This window comes from Nematolebias whitei, chromosome 17 (assembly GCF_014905685.2).
Source record: "Nematolebias whitei isolate Nwh7 chromosome 17, NemWhi1, whole genome shotgun sequence".
NCBI lineage: Eukaryota > Metazoa > Chordata > Actinopteri > Cyprinodontiformes > Rivulidae > Nematolebias > Nematolebias whitei.
This window is the reverse complement of record NC_056514.1, coordinates 31,808,864-31,822,731: the sequence shown is the minus strand read 5'-3', so window position 1 is coordinate 31,822,731 and position 13,868 is coordinate 31,808,864. Positions and strand designations below refer to the sequence as shown.

Genomic DNA, 13,868 nt, shown 5'->3' with positions numbered 1-13,868 from the left:
GGGCGCTCGGTTCTGTTGACAGGGCGGTGCGCCCTCCTTGGATAATGGTTGGGGAAACACTGGAACCCCACTTTAAAAGATTTGAACTATCCCTTTAAACAATGTGTTTCTGTTATTTATATTTGTAGTGATTGTAGGGTTTCATGAAAGCTGCTCATCATTTCCCCAGAAAGTCTTCAACTGAACTTCTAAGATGAATAAACATCAAATCTGTGTTTACAGTTCGACTCCAAAGTGGCCGAACAATTTTAGCTAGTGTTGATACGAAAACTCTTCTTTAGCTGTTTAATGATTCACTACATACGTTGTGTTTTTTTTCCTACGCAAGCTCCAATAAAAGGTTAAAAGTAAAAACAACTGGACTTCTATTCTGAGACTTCAGAATAGAAGTCGAGTTGTTTGATTTTGTTTAACCTTTTTTCAATTATTGCTCATGATGGAGAATCTTCACCAGCATATTCCTATGCAAGTACAGTGTTCGATAAGTATAACAACGAAACACGATTTCTTGGAGCTTAAATGTTTCACCAGTTACTAAAACACACAATTAAGAACGAAACGGTTGAACACGGAGCATTCAGCACGTTGTTCCCATGCAGCTGATTAACATCAGCAGCCAGGTTTCCACACACCCTGTCAAATTTCCAGCCACTTTCTTTTTTTCTTCTTCCTCTGGTAGGCCCCAAATTAAAAACCTGTTCTACATTAAAGAGCGAAGGGCTCTCGGACTCCACTCAACTTCAGCTCATTATTTGAGAAGCAGGGAACGCTGAGTGCTTGCAGAACCGCTCCATTACAATTATCCCTGCATTGTGCATGCAGTCCAACAGTCATTACTGCTGAGGCCTGTAATCTCACCTCGCTTGGTTCTCTCCTAAATTGAATCACCAGGAGCAGTAAGAACATACAGAATAATTATATACTATTGTGCATACAACTGAGAGCCCTTTCATTAATATGATATGAAATAATAAAGCATAAATGACTATCTACAGTAAAACTGTCATTTATTTGGCTGGTTTTTGCATACCTTGTTCTATTTTAGCCATTCAAGTATCAAAACATTCAGCTCATTCAGGAGATGGATAGATGCTATGGATTTTGGGTTTTATAACATTTATACTTTTAAAAATATTGACCTTGATCACAAACATTTCCCCCCATAAAATACATTTATCTCTTTGTTCTCTTTTAAATCTGCTTCAGCGTACTCACTCTATGTTTGTCATCTTAGGATTTTTTAAAGCTTTTAGCTACTCTTTTTCTACTCTAGCTTTTAGTTGACCTTTTGCTCTTTTTAGCAGACCTTTTGCCTTTTGATACATGTTGCTTTTAGCTAGTATTTTGCTCCTTATAGACTTAAGCTCACATTTGGCTGGTTTTAACTAGTCTTTTCATTCTTTTAACCAACTAGCCTTTTCCTGTATATAGCTTTTAGCTGGCCTTTGGTTCCATTCGTTATAGCTCACATTTGGTTACTTTTAGCTTAACTTTTAGCTTTTAGCTGACCTTTTGCTCTTTTTAGCAAGCCTTTTGCTTCTTATAGCTAGCTAGCCTTTTGCTACATATTGCTTTCATCTAGCATTTTGCTCCTTACAGCTTTAACCTCACATTTGGCTGCTTTTAGCTAGCCTTTTACTTTTTTTTTTAGCCAACTAGCCTTTTCCTGTATATAGCTTTTAGCTGGCCTTTGGTTCCATACAAGTTTTTAGCTTGAATTTGGCTACTTTTAGTTAGCACTTAGCGTCTTTTAACTTTTAGCAAGCATTAAGTGTTTGTTTTTATTGTGTTGTGTGTTTCCTTGACTGATGAAGCCGTCCGGATCAAAGGCGAAACGTTTCAGCACAAAAAAAGAAACTGTCCAGATGACCTGACTGAAAAATGTTGGATAAGTAGTTTTGCTCTTTTTAACTTTAACTCCATTTTAGCTTCTTCAGCAAATCTCAGCAGTCGTTCGGCAAGTAGTGCTTTTACTGTATTTCACATAAAGAGCAAATCGTCCAGTTTGGCTTCAAGTTGTCAAATATAAACTAAAGGTTCAAATGCTTCCTCTACAAGCTGAAGCACAGTTTCAACTCCTAATCAGAGCAAAGGCAGAAAACAGGCTCGTCATTTCGCTCCCCTTTAATTATTTCACCTAAAAAAAAAGAAGCAAACAAGGGATGTTTCTTAATCTGACAGATTAGATCAGTTCTAATGTGTTTTAGTAGAAGCTTATAAGGTTTGATTTATTTGATCTTTCCCTTTCTGTCTCGTCACTGTATCTGAGGGAATTTGAAGCGGTCTCTTTTTTTCCCCCCCGAGCCTGATGGGAACTGGAGGCCTGCGCAGCATCTGGTTGACTTGGAAACAGCTGTGTTTTCACAGATTTGACTGAGGGTTTACAGCTACTCAAAGCAGGCCAGGGTTCACTTGGGCTGTTTGGCTTAACAATGTTTAATCTCACGTCTCTCCTCAAATTTAGGGTCCCACTGAAACCCTGCTCATGTCCCAGTTACTCTTCTTTTTTGTCAGACACTGTGTATACAGGAGGTTCCTGCGAGTACGGGGATAGTTCAGGACTTTTGAAGCAGGTTTCTGTGCAAAGGTTACGAACAATTAACATCTTACTTGTTGTAGATATATCTTTGAATAATATCTGTTTGGAAAAAATCACACCATCATAAATTTCGCAGTTAGTAACAAAGGATTTTGTAGTTATCTGCGAACGGAAATTGTAGCGGATAGCTGTGGCACTTCTAGCAGAAATATCACAACAATTTACCACAATAAAGTTCTATAAAACAGTGGTTGCATAAACCACTACACATTTTTGGAGCTTGGAGAGGTTTTAGGAGAGGACTAGTTTTGGCCATGCTCAGATTAGCCGTTAGCTCCTCTATAATTCTGCAGATTCTGCCCTGTTAATGCTAATTATTCTCTATTTTTAACGATTTGTGCCCTGCTAACGCTAAGTTGATGATGTTTGTTGCAATTGGACCAACAAGGAATGGGTATTCTGGCAGTAAAGCTGAGCTCCACTGTGACCATAATTTATATTTAATAACACTTTCAAAATAAACTACAATAGCAGAAATAAATGCTGTGGACCCTCCAGATGTTTTTCCCTTTTTCTTTGGAAGATGATTGTGACGGTCACAATACCTGAAAATCACTGCCCATCCCTAAGCTTTATATTCCTTCACTTTCACTGGTCCAATGGCTAACATCGAGGGGAATAACAGTTTTTTAAACGATAAAGGTGAGCATACCTGTGACCACAGTTTTCCCTTTATAATCCTTTCAACATAAAATACAATGACAAACACTTGGACACTCATCATTCTGTTTCATAGACTTCTAATAATTTTAAATCACTGTCCATCTTTACCATCTACAACAGGTAAGATGATAATTACTCTCAACCTTCCCATAGAATCTCACTTCAACTAATCTGAACTACCCATTTACACATAACGGGCTGGTTTGATTAACAGGTAAATGACGGCTCAGACGTCTTCAAGTTTACATTTTTATCTCCATTCCTGGCAAAGTTTAAAATAAATTTAAAAAATGAATTCCCCAAAACAAAACAACTAGTCTCTTTTGTTCTCGCTCTCACACAGATATGATGAATCAGCTACACAAAGGAGTTGCGAAAAAAATATTAAAAAATTCAGCACAAACTTTTGCTTATTTTTCATAATTCAACTCAGCTTAAATACTCAACTCAAAATCGTAGTTTTAGTTGAAAAATAAAATAAAACTAGAGAAATTGCATTTCCTGCAAAAATGCAGTGTGAATGTTTATTGCTGAAGAACTTGCTGAAAAACAAGAAAATAGCTAAAAACATGGAAAATGTAGCCGAAATGGAAGAACAAGCCTAAGTTAGCAGAAAAAAGCAGAAAGAACACATATTTACTGTACTTGGTTGAAATGAGCACAAAAATTAAGAAATTAGCTAAAAAAAAGGGCTGAAATTAGAAAAACACTGCTGAAAAGTAGCTGAAAAGGCAGAAAGAAGCTTAAACTACCAGAAGGAAGAGAAAGAAGCTGAAATAAGCAAACAATTTGGAATTAGCTGAAAAAGCTAAATTTTGCATTAAACAGCTAAAAAAGTAGTTGAAATTGCAGAAAAACTGAAATTAGCAACAAACAAACAAAAAAGCTGAAAGGAGCATAACAAGCTGAAATTAGTAGAAAAAAGTTAATTAGGCTGAAAGTAGCAAAAATTACCATGAAAAACTTTAATTTATCTGAAAACTGCTAAAATGAGCTAAAATGCTAAAAAAAAAAGTAGCTGAAAATGTAGAACAAGCTTAAGTTAGCAAAAGAAAGCAAAAATAACACGTTTGCTGAAAGAAGCAGAAATGAGCACAGAAAAGTGTTAATTATCTGATAAAGCTGAAATTAGCCCAAAAAAAAGCTTAAAAGTAGCTACAAAAGCAGAAAGAATCTTAAATTAGCATAAGGAAGTGGAGATAGCACATTTTTGCTCAATTAGGCTGAAAAAAGTTGAAATGAGTGCAAAAAATGAGAAATTTGCTGAAAAAGCTTAAATTAGCATAAAAACAGCTATATAATAGCTGAAGTAGTAGAAAATGCAGACACTTGCAGAAAGAATCAGAAAAGAGCACAAAACGGCTGAAAGAAGAGCTGAAATTAGCTGAAAATAGCATTTTTTTTTTCCAAATTTGCACAAGGAACCTGAAAGTAGCTGAAGCAGAACAAAACGTGAAAGGAGCAGTAAAAGGTTGTAAACAGATCTAAAGATTTGAAGGATGTCAAATGAGCTCAATTCATTTCTTATGAGAAAAAAAATGCCAGAAAAGGCTAAATATTTAAAAAGGCTCAAGTTGCACCAATACCAAAAGTCAAAGCAGGGTTGTCCTGAAAGAGCTGAACGTTTTAATATACGACTTGTTGAAATAGCTTGAAAACGGCGAGATGAGGAAGATGCCGAAAAATGTACGGAAGAAAAATATATCACAATAGTGTGAACGCTTCATAAAAATTCACACAATAAAAAACAGCAGCAGGTTTTTATGATGCTAAACCACTACAGCTGTAACACAACATGTCATACAACCCAATACTGATTGCACAAATGTTCCTTTTGCTCCTCAACTCTCATCCAGCTGCTTTCTCCTAAAAAAACCAACATATATAGTTGAACAGACCGAAGCCCGACTGCGTAACAGAAACCACGTGGCTCGAGCTAACTCCACCGAGAATTTGCATCAGAATAGTCCCGTCTCCTACACTTGTAACGAAGCAGCACGCGGAAAGTTCAAACGCACGCGCTGGCACCGACACAAAGAGGTTACCCACACATGCACATACATGTTGGCCAGACACACAAAAGCACAGCAGAGAGTAAACACACGCCCATGTGTTCCAGTTTGTGCAGAGGAAAAAAAAAGAAAAGAAAAGCAGCACAAACAAGAGGAACGGTTCAGTTGGGAGTATCTGACGGCAGCATTTAAAGTGGCTGACGCTCGAGCACATTACTCTGCACTGTCCATGTGACCGAAGCCTGCAAGACATTGTTTTTCAGCTGTTCATGCAGCGCTGCGCCGAGCTCTTCTGGTTAACACCTCGTCAAAATAAAACAAAACAATGGCCTTATTTCGGGACAGCCGAGGCGAGGAGTCGGTACACACTCAGCTCAGTCGAGAGGCGCCCAGGTTAGTCCAGTTTAAACAGAGTACACAAACCCAACATACTTTAACTGGAGAAATCGCATTTCCTGCAAAAAAATGCAGTGTGAATGCTTATTGCTGAAGAACTTGCTGAAAAACAAATGAAATTAGCTAAAAAAAACATGCTGAATTTTAGCTGAAAAGGAAGAGCAAGCCTAAATTAGCAGAAGAAAGCAGAAGGAACATATTTGCTGAATTAGGTTTAAATAAGCAGAAGTGGGCACAGAAATTATGAAATTAGCTTAAAAAAAAAGTCTGAAATTAGCAACAAAAAAAGGTGGAAAAGAAGCTGAAGTGGCAGAAAGAAGCTTAAACTCCCAGAAGGAAGTGAAAAGACATGAAATGAGCTAAAAAAATGTAGAATTAGCTGAAAAGGCTAAAAATAGCATAAAACAGCTAAATACTAGCTGAAATCACTGAAACTAGTAGAAGTTGAGAGGAGCATAACAAGCTGAAATTAGCATAAAGGAGATAAATAGGCTGAAAGTAGCAGAAGTTACCACAAAAATCTGGAAATTATCTGAGAACAACTTAAACTAGCTAAAAAAGATAACTGAAAAGGTAGAACAAGCTAAAAGTAGCAGGACAAAGCAGAAAGAACAAGTTTGTCCAGTTAAACTGAAAGAAGCAGAAATGAGCACAAAAAGGTGGAAATTAACTGAAAAAATAAAAACCCCACAGAAATTTGCACCAAAAAAAAAAAAAAAAGCTGAAAAGTAGCTAAAAAAAAGCAGAAATAAGCTTAAATTATCAGAACGATGTGGAGAGAGAGCAGGTTTTTGCTGAACTAGGCTGAAAAAAGTTGAAAAGAGAGCAAAAAAAAACGTGGAATTAGCTGAAAAGGCTAAAATTAGCATATAAACAGCTAAATAGTAGTTGAAATAGCAGAAAAAAATGAAATTTGCAGAAATAAGCTAAAAAGAGCACAATGAGCTAAAATTTGCAAAAAAGTAGTTAGAAGAAGCACAAAAATCTTCTAGTTAGCAGAAAGAATCAGAAAGGAGCATAAAACAGCTGAAAAACAGCTGAAATTAGTTGAAAGTAGCTGAAAAAAAGCTGAAAGAAAGGAATAAAACGTGAAAGGAGCAGTAAAAATTGTAAACAGATCTAAAGATATGAAGGAGGTCAAATGAGCTCAATTCATTTGCTATGAGGAAAAAAGTGGCAGAAAAGGCTTCAAAAAGCTAAAGTTGCACCAATGACAAAAGTCACAACAGGATCATCCTGAAAGAGGTGAACGTTTTGATTTATGATTTGTTGAAATAACACAAAAATTGTGGAACGAGAAAGATGCCGAAAACCGTACGGAAGAAAGATGGATCACAATAGTGTGAATGCTTCACAAACAGTCACACTATTATACGAGGTGTTATCCAAACTGATCCAGGGCTAGATTATTTATTCTTGCATGCTGGATTTAAAACGTTATGGGTCCAAACTCCTCAGACTCAACATCAACAGTTTGTAATTAAAGGCTTCACATTCTTTAAAGGAATGCATATCACCCTCCGCCTTTCACTGTCACGTCCGACTTTTAGGCTGACAACATGCTCTGCTAAGAAATGATGCAGTTGCAGTGGTCACACTCAGAGTATGTGTTATAAATGACTCTCAGCTACCACCACGTCACATTTTAGCTCACTTCCTGTACAGTTCTAGCCTTTTTTGTGCAGGACTAAGCAGCCATTTTGAATCTCTAAAAGTAATTCAGTTGGTTAAAACAGTTTAGGATTCTTGTTCTATACTCACGAACACTTCTCAAGGAAACTGCATTAATCCAACACAACAAATTAGAAACAGCAGGATTTATCATCAGACACTTTTGTGTGACATGCGTAGCTCCATAACAGCATCTTATTGAATCCTAGTTATTTGCTCTGTTTTTCTTAAGCCATAAGTACCTCGTATATCTTCAAAAATAACCACATTTTTCTATAACGAGACTAAGGGCATCCCACTAATCTCCAGATTTTGGGCCATAAATCGTTTAGCGACTACGACCTCGTGGTCATCGTGTGGAAAAGGAAAAGCTATTTTTGGCAGAGCCTCAAACAAACAAATGTGGAAGATTTAAGAATGGGGCGGTTGGTTCACAGGAAGAGGAAACTTTGATGTGGAAATGTGGCGCAAGGGCGCCCTCTTGTGGTTAAAATAAGAACTGATTTAAAGCTTCCCTACAGAGAAATATTTACTCATTTTCTTTTCTGAACTTGAAGAAACTTAGCTTATAAAAGTACGTTTTGCAGTAAGTTGTGTATACACTTTGGAGGTACAGATAATGCCAAATTAAGTTAAAGGAGGTGACATTTCTAGCAACAAAAGCCTTCGAGAAGTGAGTGTGGGTGAAACCAGGGCTTCGCTGACCTGTATTTACCAGTCCTGACTTGAACACCTTTCATGCCACAACATTGAGCTCCTCCCACGTCGTTTACGAGATCATCCCCGATCATCAGAACCTGCCGTTGAAAAACAAGAACATTAGTTTAATAACTGGGAGAGCTAAATTTAGCATACTTCCTCCACAAGTTGCACAACGCTGCACCAACATGTGCTGCAGCTGCAGAGACTTCAAGACTTCTCTCTATATTACAGTTTCCTGTCCTTGTTGGTTCTTTTTGTTTGGTCTTCAACCGCGCATCCATTTATGATTCTTTCAGTACATGCAATTCATTTGTGCGGCGATAAACTACCAGATGTCAATGTTATATTTTTCTTAAAGGTTCATAAAGCTGGGAGTAAACCAGGTTGGAGAAGCGCAGCACCAACGGGGTGTCGTAAAAAAATCTCATATGGTGAACGAGATGTCCGTTCCAGAAAGTATTCACAGGACTTCCTAAAAAGAATGAAAGGAAGGATGGTGGTTTGTAAGGGGGAGTGAATCAGCAAGGAATGTCCATGCACACAGAGGAAAAAATAATTCTGGAGAAAATATAACGCCTCACTAAAAGTAAGGATATCTACTGAGTGGAATGAGGTTTAGACGGAGATAAGCCTGATGTTTTCCAGTGCCAGCTGCCAGGCTTGGGGTCTGACCAGGGACAAACACATGTTCAAACATCTGCTGAACACCACAGATCATACAGGCAAACACTCAGCTAATCCTTGTTTGTTTCCAGCACATAGTTTCATTTAGCCCTAGTTAGTCATGGAGTTCCTCAGGGTTCAGTGCTTGGACCAATACTCTTTATGCTTCCATTAGGTAAAGTTATTAAACAGTGTGGGATAAATTTTCATTGTTATGCTGATGATACAGTTATATTTGTCCATGAAACCCAATGAATCCAATCAGTTACTTAACAAGCACGTCTTAAAGACATAAAAATGACCCTTAATTTTCTGCTTTTAAACTCAGACAAGACTGAGGTTTTGGTTTGTGGACCTGAGCATCTTAGAAATAAATTTTGCAGCCTTTCACTTTCTCTGGATGCCATTAATCTGTCCTCCAGCTCTAATGTTAAAAATCTTGGTGTTATTTTTGATCAGGACATGTCTTTTATCCCCCACATTAAAAACGTTACTAGAACTGCCTTCTTCCACCTGCGTAATATCACTCAAATTAGAAACGTCTAATGCGCCCAGAGTCTATGAGAGTATAGGTAGGAGAGATCATCTCTCCAGTTTTAACTTCTCTCCACTGGCTCTCTGTCAAATCCAGAATAGAATTCAAAATCTTACTTCTAACCTACAAAGCTCTCAACAACCTAGCTCCATCTTATATTACAGATCTTAGGCTGCAGGTTTACTTGTGGTTCCTAGAATTTACAAAAACAGAATGGGAGGCAGATCTTTCAGTTATCAGGCTCCTCTCTTGTGGAACCAACTTCCAATCTCTGTCCGTGAGGCTGACACATTATCCAGTTTTAAGACTGGGCTTAAGACTTTCCTTTTTTATAATCCTATAGTTAGTGTTGGCTTGGGTTTCCTGAGCCATCCCTTAGTTATGCTGCTATAGGCATACACTGCTGGAGGACAAACTGACCACATTTCCTCACTATCCTACTGTCTTTACATACTCTGCTCAACTGGTTTTGTATTTTAATTTTCTCTATCCTTGACATGTGTTTTTGTCTTTCAGGTACATCTGCACCTACATCTGGACGTGCCATTCTGCGTGTGTTTCTCTCTCCTTCCTGTCCTTTCAAACGCAACAGGTCGAAGCAGACGGCCGCTCGTCCCGAGCCTGGTTCTGCTGGAAGTTTCTTCCTGTTAAAAGAGAGTTTTTCCTTCCCACTGTTGCCTTTGTGCTTGCTCAGGATGGGAGAGTGTGACGACATAAAGATTCAACGAGCCTGCTGGCTTCCTTAGATAGAGAACTTTACTAAAGTGCTTTTGTATGTATGTGAATGTTCCTGTTCAGTGCCCTGAGACAACTTCTGTTGTGATTAAGCGCTATATAAATGAACTGAATTGAACTGTTTGTTTCCAGGACATAGTTTCTTTTAACCCTCTGTTCTGATGGCAACACATCCCAACAATGATGGGACAGGGCACCAAAAGGCTGTAAAAGTAGGCGGTACGACTAAAACACGGATAGAGGAGTATTTTGCAACTAATACGATTAAATAGCAGCAGGTCAGTAAGAGGGCTGGGTGTAAAAAGAGCATTTTAGAGGCTGAATCTTTTAGAAGTAAAGATGGGCAGAGGTTCACCAGTCTGCACAGAGAACAGTGGAAACTCAGGTTACTGTGCCACCCACAAATTCAACACCTTTTAATCAAATTATATACACATCTTGTTTACTTTGACATTCAGATTTATTGTTCTGTTCTTGTTTTACTTTTGATATTTCCCCTCTAATTGTCCCAGTTAAACACCAAACAACTAACACAAGATTCAATTTATATGCAAGAAGGTGGTAAAGTTTCTGGCGTACTGTTGTGCTTACAAACACACAAACGGCTAATAAACGATGCCGCATGTCATCGTTTATCATTTCATACCTCATGTGGTTCGAGTCCCATGTCGTTCAGAACACTCTGGAAGAAAGTCCGGGATGGCTTCCCAATTACTTCAGCCTTTAAATCACACGCATACTGAAAACAAATATAATAATAATAAAAGTAAGTTTATACAGCATGGATGTTCTCAACCAAATATAAGCGCAATTGATGCGTCTACCTCAAGAGCCTTCATGTAAACACCAACGTCTAATTTCAACCCATCCGTCTCCTTATAATACCTCCTAAAAAAACAAATAAATTAACAAGAAGTGTCTTATTAATTCCAATTCTTGTTTAAATTTAAATGTTGTTTTTTTTTGGGGGGGGGGGGGGGGGGGGGGAGGGGGGGAATGAATACCCTTGTCCAAGAGAGAACAGCACTGGTTTCTCCAGCCCTATAAGGACCCTGAAAGCCTCATTCAGGTTCTGGTAAGAAAAATGTTCGGCTGCGTCTCCAATGATCACGCAGTTCGGGTTGGTCTTGTCAACACCGTCAAACTCTGGACGAAGTCCTAAAAAAAAGGAGCAATTTCACATAATGTTTAAGTTGTCAACTTATATTGCAAATACAATAATATTTTCCAGCCCCTGATTCATTTAAAAAGTTGGGATGTTGTGCAAGACGTAAATAAAACAGAAGGCAAACATTTACAAGTCTCATAAACCTATATTTTATTCATATAGTAATCATTTCAAATGATTGAACTAAGAAGTTGTACTAGTTTTCTTGGTAAAAAAAAAAAGTCGTTTAAAATTTATGTAAGCAACACATCATGAAAAGCTCAACAAAATAAAAAATGTGCTGATTACAGGCCAGATGATGTTAAACTGCTAAACCCCTGCCCATTTTTACTTCTGAGAAATTCAGCCTCTACGCTGCAATGAAGTGCCACAAACTGCTTGTTTGAGTTTGAGGGGTTCTTAATGAAGCATTACAAAAAAAATAAATTAAATTAAATTAAAAAAAAGAAGCATTACCATCATGCACCAGCAGGTGGGGACGTAAACCTCTCTCCTTCAGGACAGCAATGGCTGCAGGCGCAGGAGGGAAAACCTCAGACTCAGAAATGTCAAAACCCAATCGTCTGAGTTTGGCTACAAACTTCTCTCTGGTCGCCTGAGTCTCATTGGTGCAGAAGCGCAGCTGCAGATCTGATGCTTTCAACCTAAAATCGCACGTTAGGAGATCAAACTGAAGGTAAGTGAATGTTATGAGTTCTTACGCTATTCACGTAGTGCTTTACGCATGCGTACAAGAACTCCTTGGTTGTCAGTTGACAGTGAATTTTCTAGGGTCTCTCGCGAGCCCGTGCAAACTAAACTTGCCGACGTTTGAACAGAATATGTCACAAAATGTCACTAACTTTCCCCTCACCTCTTCACAGCTTCCACCGAGCCAGAAATGGCAACTCCGTCGCCTTCCCCGCTGTCATACAAAACTCCACACAAGTCCAAAATAACACCTTTCAAACTCTTCGCACAGCCTGGCCAGCCCGTGTCAGCCATAGTGAAAAATGATAATACGCATGCGCGGTGCTGAAGCGCTCAACCTGATTGTATAGAGTCATGTGGGTGCCATAATTTTTTTTTTTTATTAAAACGGTTGTTAATAATAATAATAATAATAATAATTTTTTTACAGCATTTTATGTTTAAATGAATGAAATACAAATTAATAGTTCAAAAAAAGGTTAGATTCAAGAATGAAATAACTACATAAACAAATGAAAATATGAAAATGAATAAAATACAAATACTTTCAAATTGTACAACAAATTGAAAAGAACACATTATAGTTGGGGCAGCACAGTGGCGCAGTTGGTAGAGCTGCCGGTTCAAATCCTGGCCGGGGACCTTTCTGGGTGGAGTTTGTTTGTTCTCAGCGTGGATGCATGGTCTTTCTCCGGGTACTCTACTTCACTTCCCTCCCACAGACTGAAAAACATGCATGTTAGGCTGATTGGGAACTCTTAATTTGTCCCTAGGCGTGGTTATTTTGTTTGTCTCTGTGTCCCTGTGATGGACTTGCGCTATGTCCAGGGTGTACCCCGCCTCTTGCACAGTGATGGCTGGACATGGGCAACAGTGACCCCTGCGATCCAAAAAGGAAGAAGCAGGTAAAGATAATGGATGTCTTTTTGATTTAATTAAATATTGTTTAATAAACCTTTCTGAACTGTTTATATTTAAGCCATTTTTAAAATGCTTGAAGATTTGAATCTACCACTTTGTCCTAATTCGAGTGAGAGAGTGCATGGTTGTTTGTCTCGATGTGTCCCTGTGATGGACTTGCGACCCGTCCAGGGTGTACCCCGCCCCACGCACAGTGATTGCCGGACATGGGCACCGACGACCCCCGTGACCCAAAATGGAAGAAGCGGGTAAAAGATAATGGATGGATGGATGGAATTGTTTGCTTACAAGCTAAAGGGATACTCCATCTGAAGCTGAACAGTTGACGAGTGGTCACGTGGTTGCAGGACATTTGGTTTTGCACCAGGCTTTCATAGTCCATGAGAAACAGACACAGAGCTCCTGGGAAACCCCTCTTGTTGCACATCACCGCAGGGTTTCTTTTCACCAGAGTCTTCATGCAGCCACCGTTTGGCCACAAATCTATCATGAAGAAAACGCCACACATTTAAGCAGACAGATTTCTCTGTGCACATCTGCACGATCTGCATCCAGGAGTTTTCGGCCATTTGCCTAATTTCGTGAGTTTGAAGAGTTGTACAGCTGAATTTCTGCATTGAGAAACATGCCCACAAACTTCTGACCAATCACACAATATTTAGCACATACCCCTGTGAGAAAATTTTGGCCAAGGCCTTGTGTCAAGAAGGGGTGGGCAAAGCTGCTCTGATGCAATTTTCATCACCCATCTAAGACATTGAGAGCCAATTTCAGTGCTTCGAATGGAGTATACCGGACCCTTTAAAGTCATTAAACACGGAATTAAACCATACAAAATGTGTACAATATAAATGTGAATTAAAATGTATAGAAATTCTAAAATATAATGAAATAAAAAAATAGTGGTAATTACATAATAGTTCTTGTCTATGTCAAAGCTTTTGTACTTATTTTTACTTTTTTTGTAAATAAAAAAAAAATCTTGTTCAACATTTTTGCTTTAATTACTCTTAGTTGTTTAAATATTTTTTTCCAACCATTTAAATTATTGTTATATTTTACTAGATTTTGTCTCCCACTACGCACACACGAAGGGTGGTGTCACTATTAGAC

The 13,868-nt window shown here is 38.3% G+C and overlaps 1 protein-coding gene across 1 annotated transcript in view; it reads right to left on the bottom strand.

The window, feature by feature from the left end:
* Positions 1-12,128, bottom strand: part of LOC119424034 (phospholysine phosphohistidine inorganic pyrophosphate phosphatase) — a 41,723-nt gene extending 29,595 nt beyond the window's left edge. The window contains exons 1-6 of the mRNA XM_037691492.1: positions 11,998-12,128; positions 11,601-11,788; positions 10,981-11,134; positions 10,801-10,864; positions 10,623-10,715; positions 8,047-8,138 (exon numbers count right to left, since the gene is read on the bottom strand). Coding sequence (XP_037547420.1) covers positions 8,047-8,138; positions 10,623-10,715; positions 10,801-10,864; positions 10,981-11,134; positions 11,601-11,788; positions 11,998-12,128 — 722 coding nt within the window. The remainder of the gene's footprint in view (positions 1-8,046; positions 8,139-10,622; positions 10,716-10,800; positions 10,865-10,980; positions 11,135-11,600; positions 11,789-11,997) is intronic.
* Between the last annotated feature and the right edge of the window lie 1,740 nt (positions 12,129-13,868).